General features: G+C 38.7%; 1 protein-coding gene and 1 long non-coding RNA gene across 3 annotated transcripts in view; one reads left to right on the top strand and one right to left on the bottom strand.

Annotated features, from left to right (window-relative positions):
* Positions 1 to 230: 230 nt before the first annotated feature.
* Positions 231 to 11,296, bottom strand: LOC148128206 (uncharacterized). The gene is made up of 4 exons (XR_015741031.1): positions 11,191 to 11,296; positions 7,835 to 7,896; positions 6,933 to 6,996; positions 231 to 1,326 (listed from the first exon to the last, which is right to left on the bottom strand). It is a non-coding gene; the product is annotated as an uncharacterized LOC148128206 (long non-coding RNA).
* Positions 11,297 to 11,577: 281 nt separating this feature from the next.
* The window catches only part of TYRO3 (TYRO3 protein tyrosine kinase), a 75,299-nt gene continuing 66,171 nt past the window's right edge, over positions 11,578 to 20,705 (top strand). For both annotated transcript variants that reach the window (XM_026709822.2, XM_026709813.2), the window contains exon 1: positions 11,578 to 12,036. In XM_026709822.2, coding sequence (XP_026565607.1) covers positions 11,943 to 12,036 — 94 coding nt within the window. In that variant the 5' untranslated portion in view covers positions 11,578 to 11,942. The remainder of the gene's footprint in view (positions 12,037 to 20,705) is intronic.

Below are 20,705 nucleotides of genomic sequence, written 5' to 3'. Positions count from 1 at the left end.
TTTTATAACACCTATTGACAGTACAGTCAGTGAAAAAAGGTTCCAGAAGTTCAGTAATGAAAATATTAGGAGGTTACTATATTCTTACTTCTAGCTTTCACCAACCTGATGTCCAGCAGATATATTGTACAACTGTAAGAGTTCTACTCCAACACAATGCACCAAATTGTGCGGAATACTATCTCAGTATCATGACTGAGTAGAACATCTGTTTTTTTCTCATTTCTTCAAATGTTCCAAAGCCTGAAATAAAGGCAGGGGTTGGGGGCGGGGGGGCAGAAAAGGAAAAGACCTTATTTGCTATTTCCACTATGCAAGGAAAAGAAGCAAAAGATGCGACTTGAGATATTTAATAAGATCTTTCTCTGGTTCATCAGAGGTGTGTCTGCCATGTCTCACTATCTAACATTCTCTTCATTCCTCTCTTACCAAAATGTGTTTTGACTTTCATTTATTTTTTCCACCCAATTAGTTCCTTACCCTCTTTCTTCAGTTCTGAATTCTCCTTCTGTTGGCTTTTGTTTTGGCCAATTTTCCAAGGTGAGTCCAAGTATGTATCCATCCTCGTTTGTTTGTTTGTTTGTTTTTTTGCAATATACTGTAGTCTGCTGGTGCTGATGAAATATATTTCTCTCCCACACAGTTTTAACAGGGCATCTTTCCAGAGAGGTAAATAGGATGCTTTAGTACCATTGGCTGAAGTGGTGATTTGCACTGCTGCACATCCAGTCCTGTGCTTTTCATAAAGAGCAGTCCCAAATGGACATTTTTACAGTACATGCCAATTATTTGCTTAACATACAAAGGAGCTTGAGGAAATATAAGGTTCTATTGAAATAGGCTTGAACAGAATGGCAGAACAAAAAAGGCATTTTTGTCTCACTGATGAGAGTCTATTTTTATGTTTTTAATATATTTCTACCGAACAAAATGATTCTTTGGTCTGCTCATATATTCTTAAAAGTCTGAACATCTTGCAGGTACCCTTACAACTAAGGCATCCACCTTCCTCCCTTTTTCCTCAGGTAAAATTATACTCTCAGTAGCTCCATATCAGCAGTCTGTGGACCTGGAAACACACACGCACACATTGAAGAAAACTTCAGAAGGAACATGGGTGTGGGCCGCATGTGTTGATGATTCCTGAATTGTAACAGACTGCCAAACTGTATTATTGTCTTTTATAAACACCAATGCATATGCCAGTGTAAAGAAAATAAATTAACAACGTTGAATTAAAACTATCTTCTTCAGCCTAGTATCCCTCAGAGGTATTGGCTATTCGTGAACATGCTGACAACAACATGGAATCTGTGGTCTCACGGTCTAAGAATGAAAAAAGTATGAATTAGGGACTAAGCCACACTGCTTTTTAGTCATATGTCGAAATATGTGTGAATACATAGAAGCCTTAGCAGATAATATTTTTCTGACTTCTGAAGCGAAGCAGAGTCAGGCCTCATTAGCATTTGGATAGGAGACTACATGGGATCCTAAGGCTGTAGGTCTCATTGGGAAGTGAAATAATAGCTGCATCATTTCTATAACATTGCCAAAAAAAAAAAAAAACCCAAAAAACCCTGCAAGAGCATGCCTATGAAATTATTTAAGGTCAGCTCTCTCAGCCTTTATTATACACAGATTTATCTTGCACCTGCATAATTGTTTCTGATGGCACTGACTGTTTACCACCTGAAATATAAATATTTTATCAATCTTAATGTGTATATTTCATTATCAACGATACAGAAATTAATTTTCACTATGCATACTTACTGGATGTACAAGAAAATCACTGCTTTCACTGGAGAATATCTTTTTAGCTTTCTTGCTTTACTGATAATTAAAAGGGTAGAAATGTTTTGCTTCTGCGATTCAGTTATAAAACTGGTGCTCCTAATGGGCACACAATGTGTGTTTGTGTGTGCGCACGTGTGTGTTTTAGATAGCAAAATGGTAAGTCCAGACAACACTGGACACGAGAACTGACAAATATCATTAAATGAATGAATTTTCCAGGGCCTCAGATATACTTCAGAAACTTAGCAATATAGTTTTTGTCTCAATTTAAAAAAAAATTCATTGATTTAACATCTTTATTATTCACCAGCCCCATTCAGAACTATATGAAGGCAGTGATGTTGTGCAGAGGCATTCATAGCAAATGTCAGACTGGAAAACACAACCAGGCAAGCATACTCCTCTTTATATGCATGCAAAACACATTAAAAAGGGGCGGGGCTTTGATCACCCAGTCACACCCATAATTTTGGAGCCAGTGGCCATTGGAGCTGATGCCTGTGGTGTTATGCTAAATGACCTACATTTGCTGCTATCTGGTAGTCAGTCTGAATTTACCTAACAAAAAGCACAATTGAATTCAGTGGAACTTCATCAAGTTGCTTTAACCATCTTCATATCTTTTAAAATCATCTTAAGAAATTCATATAGGAGAACTGTAATTCTGATTCATGACTATAGCTCACCCACCCAGCATGTCACTCCTTACTATCTTTACAGCAGGGCTCAGAAGAATGTGTGGGCAGCTCTAATCTAATCACCTAAAGGAAAGCATGCTCTACCCAGAAGCTGAGAAATGTTACACTCTAAGGTACATGCTGCAACATATACAGAGCTATTTGCCAAACACAAGTGAATTACCTAGAATGTGTTGATCTCTGATGTGACAATAATAGAAAGGGTCGAACATCAAGGCTGCAGTCACCAACCTTAGAGCAAGCAGTATTTATAGTGTCAAGAGAAAGCTTATGAATTCTTTAGAACTACCTATTTGAAATGCTGTGACGTAGTTGTGCTCAGAGCTTTCAATGGATAAAGTGATGCTGGTTAAACAAACAACCTTTATGGAACACACTGAGCTAACATTCGTTCTACTTCTTAGGAAAAGTGTGAGATGCCCTAGGATACTCAGTTCTCCAAAGAGAGTAAAATGAGTCAAACTTTCTCATCCAAGAAATGACAATCAAGTGTAGGTTTGAGGGGTACTCCCCTAAAAAAAAATGCACACAGACATCGACTGCCATCAGCAGAGACTGTTACTCATGACACAAGTTTATGGGTGTGAATGGAAAGAGATCCCTGTAGATCAAGATGCTCATAAAGCCAGAAAGGGCTACAAAATCATTGCCAAAACCAATCCATAGTCAGGCGAATGGTGAACAGTACGCAAATGGAGAAAATACAGTATTCATTTTCCATGAGAGGTCATCCAACAAAGCCACCACAAGAGTGATGCACACAATACTTTGGGAGGCTGCTGTCAGCCCTATACACCAGACTAGGTCAATACTACAGCTGCCCCAAAAGGGGTGTCATGGCGCAGAACTAAGCTGTTCCCAGTGAACTTATGGAGTGTCATTCTCAGAAATCACCTAACGCTGATCAAACACAGGCACCATAAAACAGCTTTAGTGTCACATAATGAAGCATGCCCTGGCCCCAACCCTCAGACTCAGCAGGTAGAGCTGAGAACAGAACAAAGACTTCCAATGAGGGTCCCTGCCAAGCAAGGAGGAACTATCTTAATGAAAGATAGCTGGCTGCAGCCTGATTTAAGAGGCAGATCCTACCTATGTTTTTACCTTGGAAGCAACTACCTAATCTCTTGCTCCTAATCAGTGCGTCATTCCTGTGAATCCTAGTTGTGAAACTGTCCTTTGGACTGATTGACAAACTTGATCTGGCTGTCAGGACTTCAAACTGGATTTTCAATTCTCTTCTGCATATTCCCGTTGAAAGCGAAATTGTGGAATCCTTGGTGTTCTCTGAGCTTGGTTGTTTGCGTGCAGGTGTTTTATTATCTGTCCAAGTAACACTCTGCATTTCAACCCTGAGTTACATATATTCTCTTCTATTGGAAAGTGAAATTAGCAAGGCAAGCTTTCTTTCCAAGAGACTTCGTTGATTTCCTTTCCTTTCCTTGTCTATAGTTATCTGCTCAGCTTTGAGGAAACTGCTGTTCTCACCTAGAAGTTGGGTGTATTTGAAACAGGACAAGAAGAGAGGAGCTGCATATCTGCAAACACCCCACGGGCAAAAATTCAGCAAGCCATTTTTGCATTCCCTGATGTCAGTGCTGAGGACATCACACACACCACCCCCACAAAACCCCCAACCCCTTATTAGGGGTCTTCTGTTAATTAAATAAGATATTGTGTCTGAACAAGCCAGAGACTCACTTAATTAAAAAGTGGCAGAGCCAATTCTCTGTTTTAGGGAATCCATGGTAGATCAACCCTAATATTAGCAGAGATTACCTAATCTCCTAATTTGGAAGAAGTTAGGTCAGGGTGAGGTGTTGCAGGATATAATTTAAGCATTAAATCATTATGGGCCAGCCCTGATGAACTGCCTCCTGTATAGTCATAGAGCAGTGTTCGCAGCAAATATCATTGCTCTTTAGTTGTGTTTCAAACAATTGCAATCTCCTGCCATGTTCAATCTAGAATGACATAGCAGCAAGGACAACAGAAATTAAAATGCTACAAAAAGATATTATCTAAGAGGATTGCAAGAGTGTAGTAGGCCCTGTCAGCATTCCTTGCCAGCTGCCTTGGAATTTGAGATGTTGATACCAGTCATCTAGAATAACATGTTATAAGCAAGATCTGTTGGAAGAATTTGCATAATTTCAAGATGTTGCTACATCAAAGGAATTTAAGCTGAATCTAAATCCCTAGTAAGAGTTGTCATGCCATACTGTTATACAACACACACAAACAGTGTAGTGGTTAACGTGTTAGCTTAGGAAACAGGAGACTGTGATCTCTAGTCCTGCCTTTGGCATGAAAAATTGGCTGGGTGACTTTGGATTAGTTACTCTCTTTGAGCTGAACCCGCCTCACAGGGTGGTGGTTGTGGGGACAATACGAGGAAGAAGAAGTATAGGTATATTTATCAGCTTGAGTTGTATATGAAAAGAGGACATTAAATAGAATTTTAAGACTAAATAATTCCATTGTTGAAATCAGCAGGGTAGAATAGCTACTTGCAGGGCATGTGTCATTCATATGTCCCAACATTTAATCATATTATTCCTGATTTTCCTTCACTCTTTTTTCTCCTTCTTTGACCTTTCAAAATTTCTCGGTGTCTGAAGAATGTACCAAAGTTTATTTAGACCACATAGATGACTATTCTGTTATCCATTGCAAGAACTCCAATCCATGCTGGCTAACCTTAGGATCGTGTTTCTCAACTGTGGCAACTTGAAGATCTGTGGACTTCGACTCTCAGGATTCCCCAGCTAGTAAGCTTCAAACAATTCAATTCAGTTTCAAGCAATCCCATCTTTGAGTTGCCAGGTTTAAGAAACATTGCCTTTATTGGGCAAAAACCAGAAGAGAGGTTATAACTTCCTTCAGGGGAGGACAGAAGCAGGCGGAGAACAGGTCTTGTAGTACCACAATTGCCAACAGCAAAAGACTATTGGGACTGTTGCTGTTGGTTGTCTATCTCACAAATGGGATAGGTCACCTTGCAACGAAGGAGTTGTTCTCTGCTTCCCCCCTGCTTCTTCTGCTACCCATAGCAAGAAATCCAGTGGGGAAGGAGAATACTCGGGGGACAAAACAGGGACAGGAAGAGAAATGGTTCTTTTTGTCCTTTCCCACAGGAGTATCGGCTGCAGGGCTTCAGAATTCCCCAGGTAGGGAAACAACACTCTACTGCAAGGGAAACATCCCTACAGAACAGTTACCAACATCCTTTTACCTTTGCCACTGACAAATTTGCAGAAGGGTATTTTAAATGTGTCTAGCACTCCAGGGTATGGCTGCTAGCCTAGCGCTTAACTTGCTGCAATGCCTAAATTGCAAGCTGGGACTTTTTCTATGTGTTTCTAGAGGTCTTCTAGAACCCTGCTGGACATGCATCATGCAGTAACTTTAGCAAATGCAATGAAGTCTGAAAGGGTTGGAGACTTTACTGCAGGGGTGCTGGCTGCTTTCTCCATGGCTCAGCTGCCTCTCCTATAACTTCAGTGTCATGTGACTATAAAAGCCCCTTTACAACTTAGGCACTGGGGGTGGATATGGCACCTTGCTGTGGGGGGGGGAGATACCCCTGCAAGTAACCTTCCAATAGGAAAAAAAAAACCCTTCTATGGATGGAAAGGACAACCCACATCCAAAACCCCACTTCCCTCCATCCATAGTTCCTGGCATCCATAGTTTGACAAGGCAAATTGAGAGGTGGGTTTGGAGCACATTGAGAGAGCTCTGGCTCTTCTCCTGTCAAAGGGTGAATGGTAACCAGACACCAGGGGCCGGAAGGATGGCACACCCACCGACATCGGGTAGCCAACAACAGCAGGGCAGGTCCCCACCCTAAAATGAAAGGCTGGCTGTTCAGTGTGCCTCAAATGGTGGCAGAAGCTGGCAAATGTCTGAAGCGGAACAAAGTTGAACAGAGGCCACGTTCACAGGAGTGGCCTGAGGATGATGTTGCACTTTCACATACTCAACAGATGTGTAATGCTGGAGAAGCAGGTGGTTCCTTATATTGAGAAACCCTCTTTTGCAAGCACAGAGAAGGCTCCTTAGGGATGACTGTGGAAGTTACAATGACATCACAAGAACTACACTTTAAAGTTACAAATCAAGGTTTCTTGCTGTGCAATTGTTCAGTCATTTCCCTCTCTTTGTAGACATCATTTTGCTATGACTTATTGTTGTAAATGAGTTCTTGTAAGCTCCTGCTTGTGTCATCAGTGACAGCATCTGGTCACCTTGACCTCGGTCAGCTTCAATTTTCAATTGTCCTTCATTTTCCCCACGCATCAAATTCTTCACATTTTGAATCCAAAATACTTAAGTATAGCTTTATTACTTCTAGGAAACAATCTAAATTTACTTTCCTACTAGACTCCTGTGCTGATTTAACCAGCTTAGTTTTGTGTCTTTATTACTTACATTATATTCCCTTGTTCTTGTCTTCCATGGTTTTATCTGCTTTCTTTGAAGTACCCAGAGAGCTCTAGCGAACAGGCATATAACAAAAAAAAAAAATGTAGTTAGCATTATAAGAGGTATATCTGCTACTAGTTAAATATACACTGAGAAAAAAAATCATAAAAATACTTTTTGTATTTTTTCATTATAGATTTTATAATTATAAATATTATATTGAATAACATTTGTTAATTATTAACCAGCAGCAAATAACAGTCGAACCCTTTGCCAATTTAAGTGAAACTATATCACTATGTTAGTGAAACCACGCTTACAAAGTCGCTCTTCTCACACAAATCTTCTCAGACACATTCATCTTATTCACTTTTAAACTTATAATCCATCCACGCATTCATCTATCCATCCACCCAAACACACCAAATGACCCTCAATTCCCATGGCTCAATACCTTTCACTGGCAATGTACAACAATCTTTTACTATGGTCTTGAGACGGACCCCAAAGTCCCAGTAATTATACTAATTACAGAATTCTGGAAGTTAAAGAAAGACAGTACATCTTATTGGTACCCAGTCTAGGCTCCCACAAATAAGTATTGGATTTAAATTCAGACTACCATTAAACTAGTCCAAGTATTTCAGCATAGTAATTGCAGAACTATTAACTATTTTTACCTAATAATTCATCTTTTAAAAGGAATAGTTTTCAACTTGGAAATTAAGAAAAAGTTTTACAGAACAGAAAATTCAACAGGACATTTTAAACACATGGGAATTTCATTAATAGCAATAGCACTTAGACTTATATACCGCTTTACAGCCCTTAGACTTATATAGTGCTTTACAGCCCTTTCTAAGCGGTTTACAGAGTCAGCATATTGCTCCCAACAGTTTTTTACCCACCTTGGAAGGCTGGAAGGCTAAATCAACCTTGAGCCTGATGAGATTCGATAGCTGCACATTACCTCAATAAAATAAAATAGTAGATTTAATATTGGAGACCAGATTTCAAGTTTAATAAAGGGAAATTTTAGAAACACTATAAAAAACAAATTGTCTCTTTTGAAATATAACAAATGGGAAACAAGGTTTAATATTGAAGAATTACAGGAATTGTGGAATTATTTTCCCTCAAAGTTAAATGAAAATCATGTTAAACACATACTTAAAGGACAAATAAGCAAAACAGTTTCATCCTACTATTTAACTATCCTGCTGTATTTTCATTCTTAGGCAGCAGGAGGGCACTTTTAATTAGCAGAACTTCCATGATGCTCCTAAGGGTTTGAACCAGTAGGTTGCTTTACAGGTCAAAATCTCATGCTGGCAGGAAGAGATAATATTAATTAAACACTCTTGCAATACTGATAGGACTTATGGCTTCTTGACATCCAATCAGCATATCTGATGAAAACAGTTTTTTACACATCCTGGTTGAAGAACAGTTCTTGGAATCTGAAGTGTTCAACTATTTTGTATATCTCTATTTGGATTAATATACAGTATATTACCACAAACCAGATGTTTTATGAGAGTATAATTTCTTTCCTATAAAAAAAACCCCTGCCCCCCCCCCCTCGGCATATGTAAGCTAAGGCAGCAATCACCACTCCCCCATTGTTGGTATGAAAGTTGAATGGATGCATCCGTGAAATCACCAGGAGTGGGATTATAAGTTGAAAAGTTTAAAGTTTGCTAAAACAGATGACTTTGATAATGATTTATTTGGAATGTCTCTCAATTTCTTTTTATGTAAACAAGAGTTAAATAAAGCTCTTTGTCAGGATAAAAACTAAAAGAATAATAATTGTACCAAATCAGAAACAAGTCAAATGTTGTATTTATGCAAAACCAGAAAAGAGTCTGAATTATGATTAGAATAGTCACAGCTAAACATTTCATGCACACAGGCAGTAAGAAACCTACAGGAGCTGGGGGGAAATATTAAGAGTACTCTGTATTGTTTTCCTCTTTATTTACACCTAATTACAACCTTGAAAGCTACTTAATCTTATCTACCTATCATCATGCACCATAAAGGAAATACTAAGGAAGTAGCCAAAGGAAGTAATAAACATTTCTCTGAGGAAGTTATAGCTGGAATTTGGAGAGGTCGCTTCCATGCTTAACATTGCAACACAGCTGAGATTTTTTTAAAAGCATTAATAAATTCAACAGAGTTTCAATAGAAGAGAATATTTGTACTTGGGGTTGAAGTATGGAATCCTTGATCCTCTCTGAGCTTGGTTGTTTTCTTGCATATTACCCAACCAAGTTTCATTACTCAACCCAACTCAACAGAACTTGGCAAAAGATAAAAAAGCTGATAGCACCTTTTCTGACTAAACAGATTTTTGTGAGCTTAAATTTGTTGGTTAGAAAAGATGCTATCAGATTCCTGGTTTTTTTTTAAACCACCATGGCTGTAAGGAAGCATGGCTTTCTTACAGACTTGGCAACTATTTATTGATTACAATATTTAGAAAAATTGTCTCCCTTATTATTATTACTATTCATCCACATTCAGCCATAGATGTTCAGACTGGATTTGCCATTTTTGTCCACCTACTGAGTCCTTCCCAAGGACCCGGGATAGGCAGGTATGGATATTTGATGGTCTTACAGGTATCACAGGATGTAAGCTGTTCTGAGTAAAGCTGCCTTTTGCAATTGACTGATAATGAATTTGTCATTGCCAATATTTACATATTTTATTGAGTTTTGTTATTTCTTATTATCAAGTTTTTTATACTATTTATACTTAGCTCTTTAGGGCCCTAATTTGGGCAATGTGAAGTGACCCACTAAATTTGGACAGCTGTGAAGCAACAGCAAATGGTTATGCAATTTATTATTGTGGTATTACTGCCATGAGAAGCTGTTTTGATATTTTCTTATATTTTGTGTCAAAATAATTGGCCGTAGCTCAGGCAGTCAGATATCTTGGGCCAGCCATACATAGGGAACTAGAGAATACATAGTTACACACTCCCTTTTCTCTGGTTTTCAACCAGTTAAGCAAGAGTTACTACATTTTACTTATTTATTTTTATTTTATTTTATTTGGTTTGTCAATTGCTTACAAGATAATAGGTATAAGTAAAAACATAGTTATGAATATATGAATACATATAAGAAAAATAAAAGAAACAATAGGACAGGGACCGTAGGCACGTTGGTGCACTTATGCACGCCCCCTACAGACCTCTTAGGAAAGGGGTGAGGTCAATAGTAGAAAGTCTAAGGTTAAAGTTTGTGGGGTTTGGGGAAGAAATCATTTAGGTACAGAATTCCAGATGTTGACCACTCTGTTGCTGAAGTCATATCTCTCTGCTACCCAATTTGCAACCAAAACATGATAGCCAAATTCTTGTTTTTCTCTACTGGCTTTAATTTCCAGTAAAAGGTGCTGACAATTTGGATTAAGGTATTTCCACTGGACAGGTATTTCCACCAAACATGCCAAACTTACATAGATTTTTACAGTACAAACAAGCAAGAAGTAAATTTACTTCTTCTTCCCATAAACATCCAACTAAATTTTGTAAGTTTTATGATGGTCTACTCACGAGAGACTACAACTCAGATTCCTCAATTTAAACATGTTGATTGGTTGATGGTCCTAATTACTAGGTAAGATGTCACACAGGACTAAGGAGACTAGGTTCAAGTCCACGTTTAGTTTAATAATTTTGGACCAATAACTATATTTAATCATCCCTAACTTAAAAGGCAAAATTGGGTTCAAAGAAGTTAGCTACACAAAATAAATGAAATATCAGAACCATACATTATGAACATATTATACAATATTCATAATGAAGAATTTCCCACATTCACTTATTTCACTGGTCACATTAACAAAAGAGGACAAAAAGAGAAGTGGGATTAGGATAAACTGAATGAATGAATTTGTATGTTAATGCTTTGATTCCATCCTGCAAAGAATATCTGATAAAAAAACTAAACATAAGATGTATACTCTGTAAAAGAGAAAAAGGAAGAAGAGACTAAATTCTCACTCTTGGATTTTTAAATCCACATCGATGTTGTATGCCTCTGTAAACATTATTTATTAGTATTGATCGACTGGCGTCCTTCTATGGATGAAGATTGGTAACGGGTAGTCCTTTATTTGTTCGCGTCTGACAGACCCTTCTATGTTTTCTCTCTCTCTCTCTCTCTCTGTTTCAAAATCACGACCTCTTTAATTTGGAATGAGCTGCTCCTTGTGTAGAAACTGCGGCTCGCTGACTAACCTGCGCGCAGGGGGAAAACAAAGGTCGCACCCGCGCCTTCCCCTCTCCTTGGAAAAGAGAAACCACGTTGATTCTGCCGCAGGCCTATTATTTTCCACTTCGCGGGGGAACAAAACAACAAAGTTCAGGAAAGCAATAGGATAAGCCGTCGACGGATTAATATTCATGAAGCCGGTGATGTCATGAGCAGGAGAGCTGTGGCCTCCTGAAAGCGCCATTTCCTGGAGGGAGAAGCAAGAAGCCGCTGCCAAGACTTGGAGAAGGAAGTCGCGGCAGCCGAAGGAGGGAGCTCCGCGCCGGGCCAAGCTCAACTCGCTCGGCGGGCCCGATGAACTCAGTGCACTGCGGGAAGGAGGCCGGCAGAGGGGGACCTTCTCGACTTGTTGGCCACAAGCTCAGGGAAAGGGAACAGAGCCGCCGGCCGAGCCGGCGCTGGTGGGGTGCCTGGCGCTGCCATCTCCAGCCGCTTCTTCTTTTCCCGGCTTGCCGGGCGCGAACGCGTGGGCGCCGAGCCCCTCTTCGCGCCCAGAGCGAGGGGGCGCGGACGGCTAGCTTCTCTTTCAGGGAAGGGGCGTCGTTGGTTTTCCTCCCCCTTTCCCCGCTCCCTTGTTGCTTTGCCGCCCGCCCGGTCTCCCTTTCCCCCTTTCCCTCGCCTTCCTTTCCTCCCCGACTTTGAATTTTGGGGTCCGAGGCGAGAAGAGCGCTTTGGAGGTCGCAAGGAGGATGGTGATAAAGATGATGAGGGGGAAGAGATGGAGATGAAGCAGACTATGCAGATGCGGGGACTCCTGTTGCTGTTGCCGGCACTATGGGCTCTGTTTTCGCGGGACTTCAGGGCTGTCACAGGTAAGGAGATTCCGCTCCTCCGAGTTCCCTCTCGGCCGGGGGGACGGCAGCCGACTCTCGACTTGGTTTTTTTTTTTAACCGGTTTTTGCCCCTTTCACGCTCTCCCGCCCGCTTGGTTTTACGTTTCCCAAGTGGGTGCGCTCCAGGTCCGAGTCTCTTGTTGGGCTATGTCTATGGAGATTCTCCGTCCTCCAGGTCACGGTTGTCCCAAAGGTGCTTTTTCAAGAGGCAACTGGAGTTTCTGGGTTTTCTTTGAAGACGTTTTCGCTTCTGAGCTGAATGAAGCTTCTTGGATGAGAAGCGAAACGTCTTCAAAGAAAAAAAAAACCAGAAACTCCAGTTGCCCCTTGAAAAAGCGGCAACATTGGGACATTGTTGGGCTATGGGCCACTTCTGTTCTGCAGCTGAGTGGACGAAGCAGCACAACGGGGTTTGGGATTGCTTTGGAGTGGGAGCCTTTCGCCTTCCGGCACTCCTGTTCTGATATCCCTTCTTTAAAAAATAAATAAGTAAACAAACATATCCAAGTAGAGTAAACTCCCATTGATAGTTTTCTTCTTCCTCGGAAGGGCCTTCCAGGAGAAGATAAAGGTCTCTCTGCTGCCCCACAGTAGTTAACAATTATTTTCTTATCTACTCCCAGTGCTGTGAGACTGGCTTGCATCTTTCCTCATTGGTACTGAAACAAATGACAAAATTTAAGGAAACTGTCTTTCATTGTTTATATTTTTTTTTAAATCCTGGTTGTTTTTTGTTTTGTTTTTAGGATTATTTTGTAGATGATAGTGATTTCATGCCCATCTATGCACAACTGTCCAACTGAACCAATAATTTTGTATGCCAGGAATTTGACTCTTCCCTTCCACTTCATTGCCTGCTTTCCCAATAACATTATTTGCAGAGTCCTTGGGAGATTTAGGACTTCACTGCTGTAGAGATCCTTCCCATTAAATGCTTCCTAATTGGATGAATTGGCCCAGTTCTAAATGGAATGTCCAGTAAGAAGCCCTTATGGTCACTGCAGGATGGCCTCATTATCTTTGTAGAGGTTTTAAGTGAGGATTTGATTGGATTAGCACACTTGAAGGTTGAAAAAGTCACACCCCATGAGAATGCTTATTCACAGATATTTAGCATAAAATATATTTAAAGGTTTTGCCCTTAAAGCCAGGCTCTATTATCAGGCCAGAGTGGGTAATCTGTGACTCTTCAGGAGTTTGGAAGTGCAATTCCAATTGTTGCATCACTCGCCAGGGTGCCTAGGGTTTTTGAGAGTTGTAATTCATTAACATCTGGAATGCCATAGATTCCTCAGGCAGCTGTCCCAGGTAGATGGAGTTATGGATGGTAAAAGGGCAGTGATTTGCTTCTTTTTATTATATGTTTTGGTGGTATGGCAGAAGGGAAAGATACTTATGGAGGTTTCTCTCCATGTACCAAAATAATGATGACTTCAGGTGCTATGGCTAGCTAAGGTCCATAGGTGGTTGCAAGCACGCTTTGGCGCTACATCTCAGGCAGCAAAATATCTTGGCCTGCCATCTATTAGAATAAGAATCATTGGCTATTTTAGTACTTCTTTATTGCGTCAACATCATAAGTATAATTGAGGTCTTTGGCAGCTCTATTTATATTTCCATAATTGAATATTGGCTACAGCTCTTGAACATAAGGGTATCCTTTTTCTCTGTGTGACTTTATCCCAAGCATTCATCTTTATAGAAAGGCAGGAGACTAAAAAAAACTGTTTACTTCTTCTACAAGTGGTAATAAATATACCGCTGACACAATGTTTTGTAGAATTTGAACGTCTGTACATCACCCTTTATATAGCTCATTAATGCTTTTGTGAAATACTGATAGAAATAATGTTCTGTCAAGATCCCTACTGAAATGTCACAAATGCACAAATAAATTGATTTTCCAATTAATCAATAACATTTGTAAAATTCTTGAAATTAATATTTCATTTTCTAATCCCGAACATGTTACAATTTGGAAGACATTTATTATGGAGCAGCTCTATTATTGTAACCCTCCCATTCTATTGGTGAATTATTGTAGTTTGGAACTATACATGTTGTCACTGGGTCATGAACTAATAATTCCATGTGGAATCCATCTGTTTCCAGTTTCCAAAGTTAGCTGGTTAATGTGACTGACTGAATGAGGGCTGATGTCAGTATTGAGTCAAAATAATCTGTGGGTAGAAAATAAGAACATATTTATAAGGACATAAATAGAATTAAAAGATAAAAAAAATCTGAAAGAAAAACAGTAACGTTGATTCTTTGACATAATTTAGGTTTGTGGGTCAGAAACCATCTGGATATTTTCTTCTGGGAAAATGTTTTTGAGAGTTAATGTGGATCTTATTTTACTTGCAGACTCAGATCATACCTAGTATCTGGAAAGCATCCAGATCCTTCCATATCTATGGACTCTGTAACTGTAGTCCTCAGTTGTATCTCTTTTGGACAGTACAATCTGTGTAGTGGTTAAGGCATCGGGCAAGAAACCAGGAGACTGTGAGTTCTAGTCCCACCTTAGAATGAAAGCTGGCTGGGTGACTTAGAGCTATTCATTCTCTGCCAGCATAACCTGCATTACAGGGTTGTTGTGTGGAAAATAGGAGGAGGAGGATGGAGCACTGTATGTATTTGCTGACTTGAGTTATCTATAAAAATAATAAAGGACAGATAGACATGTTAGATAGATGATAGAAAAGAGAAAATAAATAAGAAAGAGAGAGAGAGAGAGAGAGAAAGGAAGAAAGAAAGAAAGAAAGAAAGAAAGAAAGAAAGAAAGAAAGAAAGAAAGAAAGAAAGAAAGACTAATTAGAATCACTACAGGAGCATGTTGAAAATGCTGAGGTTTTTGAGGCTCCTCTAAATGTAAGAACTTGAGCCATGCATCTTTTGGACTAGGAAGTGTCCATCAGTTTTAATTGCCACTGATAATGTGTGAGATTAGCAAAAATTCTCACTATACAAACACGCTGATGAGTTTTACACCTGTAGCATGGAGTCATCAACTTTGAAATACTTTTCAAAGGTTTCCCCAACCTGGTATACCACTGATGTGGTCATAGTACCATTTTCAGATTTCTGGGAATTATATTTGCAATATAGCATGAGGATCTAGGTTAAAGATGCCTGTTCCAAATTCAAGCAAACCTACATTGTGGTCTTACATATCTGTCATCTAATACAATGGTCATTAGAGGAATATTCCTCTGATAGACATACACTTCCGTCTCCTTTTCTCCCTTTTAAGAATCCCAATACTTGCTAGCAGTAAAGAATGTTTGCCAAAGCAAAAAGTTAATATGCTACACTGCAAAAACATCTAGAAGGACTTGATAGTTAATTGTTTCACGTAGCTGATAGCTTGCATAAGTTAAATGTCTTGCCTTATTTGAAAGAGAATAGTGGTAGAGATTTCATAGCGTTGTGCAATTTCTTTTGTGTATTTCTCATATCCACACCCAACTGTTTAGGCAGCTTTTATTTGGTTAATAAAGGTATAAAATTAAAGGTCAAGGTGCTTTTTGAATACAAAAGAATTGTTAAGCTATTGAAGCAACAGTTGTGTGTGCATAGATGCACACATGTGACTGAATGCTGTGCTTTTCCATAGAAAATATATACCTACCCTATGGTCTTTCCAAAATTACCTATGCCTTAAGAGGTTATTCATTTTCTATAGTCAAAAGCCAAAAATATATTGTACCTTATTTTTTCCTTTGTTATTGTTGTTCCTTATGCAGGGCTCTCCATCAAATATGAAACATACTTTGCTTACTTAAGATTTCAGCAAGAATGGTAATTTAAATCTGAAGTTGTCTGCAAAGATAGCTCTATTTGTTCATGATTATCTGTTTTAGCAAGTGGATTACTGGAAAGCTGAGCAGTTTTGTGATTGCAAAATATTGCCTTTATTTCATAAGGCTGTCATTTTAGAAGGCTACTTTTTGTATATATGGCATGGTCATAGAGCGACTAGCAGAAATTCTGTTGCTTCAAAACAATGCACACTGAGAGGGAGGATGTTTTCTGCCACATGCCCACATGCACAAACACACACAATTTAATCTCATTTGTTGAATTAAATAATAAGGGGTTAGATCATGTTTCCGAGTGTGTGATTAATTCCTTAGCCCAGCTACAAAAAAGTGCTGTGTCTAAACGTAGTGTATTTTGCCAGCTTCACTGCTCTTAGCAATTTACTTAAATTAAACGAACAACAAAGAAAACATTATAAAGAAAATGGCACGGGAACTACTGGTTTTACTGGCTGTTAAACCAGTAGAAATCCATAATAGAGCAAAATGCTTTTATTTTGCTGAGGTTCCTTAGTTCCACAAGTGTGGTTTTCTTTATTTTTATGTAATGTGTTTATATTGCATACCAATATACTTTAAGCAATTTACAACACTACAGTAAAATAACGTAAAGCAAAATAAGAAATAAAATACGGATATGAGCGGAAAAAAAGAGCAAAACTGGCTGCAATATAAAACAACTATAGGAGATTAGTACGAAGTGTTTTAAAACCCCTAAAAGGTTTTATGGTCGAAAAAAAAATGGAAAAATAAAAAGTCAATTTTCCACTAGAATGCAATGTGGTTGCTTAGTGCACATCTCTGCAGGAAGCAATTTGTAACACAGGTATCATAATTGAAAAGACTCTCCACCATATCTTACTATGTAGTCTGTGCTAAACTTTGTAGCGTGCCCTGATATTAGAACTTCAGCAAAAATGTTCTATACAGTAGTTGGAAAATTTTGACAGAATGTGCTATAGATGTTGCTGCTACATGTGTTGCTGCTGCACACATTGCCCTCAGCTACTGTATAATATAGTTCCGTATTGGCGAACCTATGCCACGCTTGCTGGAAGTGATACGCAGAGCCATTTCCACCGGCACGCGAGAGGTTGCCCAGAAGAGCCGCACTGCACATGCACATGCGCGCCACCACCCGACAGCTGATTGCTGGGTATCTGGCGTACATGCGCAGGGGGCGGAGCGGGGTGCACGGGAGACATGCGCACATGCACAGGGATGGCTGTGCATGAGAGGATCGCACATGCATGCTCAGATGTGCTGTATGAAGGGGGGAATCACCTGTGCATGCGTGGGGGGCAACACGCATTGCCTTCTGGGTGCTGGCACACGAGCGCATGCAAGCGAGCGCACACGCAATTATCAGCACAAGAGCTGAAAAAGGTTAGCCGCCATTGATATAGTTTATCCCTCCCTCCCTCCCTCTCTCCCTTCCCTCCCTCCTATACACTAATTTTCAATCTCTTTGGCAGTCAGAGTCTTACAACTGAAAAGAAAATTCAAATTCAAATATAAACAAACCAATAAAAACCAGTCAAAACAGTTAATATTAAGTTAAAATTTTAATGTTGGTTAAATAGAAATGTTTAACGAAATGCTTGATGGAAGAGATTATTACTTCCAATAGAAGAGAATAGATGTAGCTCAGGGTTGAGTCGGATGTTCTGGTGTTCTCTGAACTTGGTTGTTTGCTTGTAGACATATCATTACCCAACTAGGTAACATCATCAGTGCTAGTGAGTGTGGTGTTGTCTCCCTGTTTATATACAGTATTTTGCCCTTCCATTTTAGTGGGGATGTGATTTCTCCTTGGTAGGTCCTTTTTTGGGTGTTGGTTGCTAGAGAAGAACTGGAGAACAGTCACTCCAGCATCCAACCCCCAAATGAGCAAGGATTAACACCAGTCAAAGCAATCAAGCAGAGTGGGGATTTGGGGGTTTTGTATACAATTTTAACCGTTGTAAGTCACTCGGAGTCACCATTGGGTGAATTGGGTGACCAATGGCCAATGTAAATTTGTTTTCTAAAAAAAACTATCAAGGAGAAAAACTCCATCAATATTGGCAGGACAAGCATTTACTTAGATCATGTCACTTTTGATAATTTGAACTGGAATTTTTTTTTGTTTAAAGTTTTGGAAGATATGAATGTTGGATACATGTTTATATAAGTTTATAAATTTGCAAACGACACCAAGCTGAGGGGAATAGCTAATACTTCGGAAGATAGGCTCATAATCCAGAAGGATCTTGACAGACTTGAAAATTGGGCTCTTTCTAACACAATGCAATTCAGTGGTGAGAAATGTAAGGTTTCACAATTAGGCAAGAAAAACCAAAGGCTACAGGTATACAATAGGTGGTACATGGCTCAACAACAGTAACCTTAAGAGGGATCTAGGAATCCTAGTAGACAACAACTTAAATGTGAGCCAGCAGTATGCTGCGCTGCCAGAGAAAGTCAATGCAGTCATAGGCTACATCAATAGAGGGATAGTATCAAAGTCACATGAAATGTTAGTATTGCTTTATGCTGCTTTGGTAAACATTGGAATACTGTGTCCAGTTTTGATCACAGCAATATTAAAAAAAAGATGCTGAGACTCTGGAAAGAGTGCAGAGAAGAGCAGCAAAGATGATTAGGAGGCTGGAGGCTAAAACATATGATGTTTTGCAGATAATTTGGTTTTGGCAGACTCCTTAAAAGAGATTGAATAAATTAAAAGTAAATTAAAAGAATTTTGGTGACTAATAGATTTCAGGATTAAGAAACAGAAGACAGAAATGTTAACAGACAATATGAAGATGAAAGATCAACTAGAATTAAGGAATAAAGCAGTTTTTAAGATTGAGAAGAAGGTGAAATATTCGGTAGAACTATGACTACTATGAATTTTATGTTATTTCAAAATAACTGTGTTAAGCTAATGAAGTCAAAAAGACATGTTAAAATAGGATCAGTTGCAATTGTCATTGTTAGAATTTCTGTGACTCAGATGAATATTTTATCTAGAATATTATTTTTGTTTCAGACAATACCTGTTGTGACAACTGACATAGCATTTAAACAATGGCAGGAGGATATATCTAAATTTGTATGGCAATTGAAAAAAAATATGAGTATAAATATATAAATAAAAGGTATTACAAGATGTGAAGGAAAAAAAGAAATTTGGGCCTACCAGATTTTAAACTATATTTCGCATCCTGTTGTTTGATTTGAATGAAAAGTGGGCGTTGTTAAGAAATACTGCAGAAAGTTATTGGATTTAGAAGGTCACAATTTGAAATTTGAGTGGCATTCACATAAATGTAGATTTTAAAAGTCTTTATCCCAGCAGGCTATTCTTAAGAGTATGGAATGAATTCAAATGTAGATTCTTCTTGAAAACAGTTTGAGATTTTCAGTTCAAGACACAGTTTATAAAAGAGAAACAGCAAGTAAACGTTAATGGTTAACTTATTACAATCAGAGGTGATATTCAGCAGGTTCTGACCAGTAGCGGAAATTTTGAGTAGTTTGGAGAACCAGCAAATACCACCTCTGACTGGCCCCGTCCCCATCTATTCGCTGCCTCCCGAGTCCCAGCTGATTGGCTGGGTCTTCTTTTGTTGCCCTGCACAGGAGAATGGAGCTGGAAAGCAGGTTAGTGGGGTGGGGAGGGAATGGAGATTTTACAATATCCTTCCCCTGCCACGCCCACCAAGCCACACCCACAGAACCGGTAGTAAAAAGTTTTGAATCCCACCACTGATTACAGTGTATTAGAATTTCTCTCAAGGAGATTATAAAATGAAATCAAAAGAATATTTGATACTGGAAGCTGTTATCAATGGTTTTCTTATGTAAAATTAACAGAAACATTTAAAGTGAATAAAAGACTTTATGGTTTTAAAAAAAGTAAGTCCAAGTTTGGAATAGAATTATTTACTAATGATGAACAAGTTATTGCTAAAATGTATAAACATTGGCTGAAATATGAGAGAAGAACAAGTGAAAGAATGCATAATAAAATGGGTAAAAAAAATGGCTCTAAAATGCATATAGATCAATGGGAAAATATGTGGTTGAAAGGATTAAAATTTACATTATGGTCTAGTATTAAAGAGAATGTTTATAAAATAATGTATCATAGTTATTTGTCACCAAAGAAATTGTCCAAAATATAAAAACGTGCTTCAAATCTTTGCAGGAAATATGAATATTATGAATTTTATTATTTTATCATGCCTGGTGGACATGTTAAAAAAACCCTTAAAAATGGATACAAATAGATATATTAATTCGGAAGATTAGAAAGGTTAAAATATAGTTGAAAGCAGAGTCTTTTCTTTTGGAACTAATGGACAAGCAACTAGAAAAAGTCGTAGAACTTTGTTTTTATATATGACAACCGAATAAAATTATTGTATGCTCAAAAGTGGAAAGGTTCAATAATACCCACAATGGAGAAACAGTTGGTGAAGATGATGGAACTTGTGGTGATAGTTAAATTAACATCTTTGATTAGAGAAGAAGCAATGTCTATATTTATGGTTGATTTGTAAGCTTTTAGAGATTTTTACATTAAAAACGGAAAAAATGCACTTATAATTTGTTATTTAGTACTCTGCCCACAGCCAGGAGTTCATTCCTGACCAGCTCAAGGTTTTCTCAATTTTCCATGCTTCCCAGGTCAGTAAAATGAGGACCCAGATTGCTGGGGGCAGTATGCTGACTCTGTAAACCTCTCAGCATTATGAAGCCGTATATAAATCTAAGTGCTATTGTTATTTCTAGTTTCAATTATTAAAAATGATGGGTAATAGGAAAGAGTTTCTT

The sequence above is a fragment of the Pseudonaja textilis genome, chromosome 1 (genome assembly GCF_049901715.1).
Source record: "Pseudonaja textilis isolate UNSWEBS1 chromosome 1, rPseTex1.2, whole genome shotgun sequence".
NCBI classification, from domain to species: domain Eukaryota; kingdom Metazoa; phylum Chordata; class Lepidosauria; order Squamata; family Elapidae; genus Pseudonaja; species Pseudonaja textilis.
Note: the sequence above shows the minus strand (reverse complement) of the source record. Positions and strands in the feature narration are given on the sequence as shown.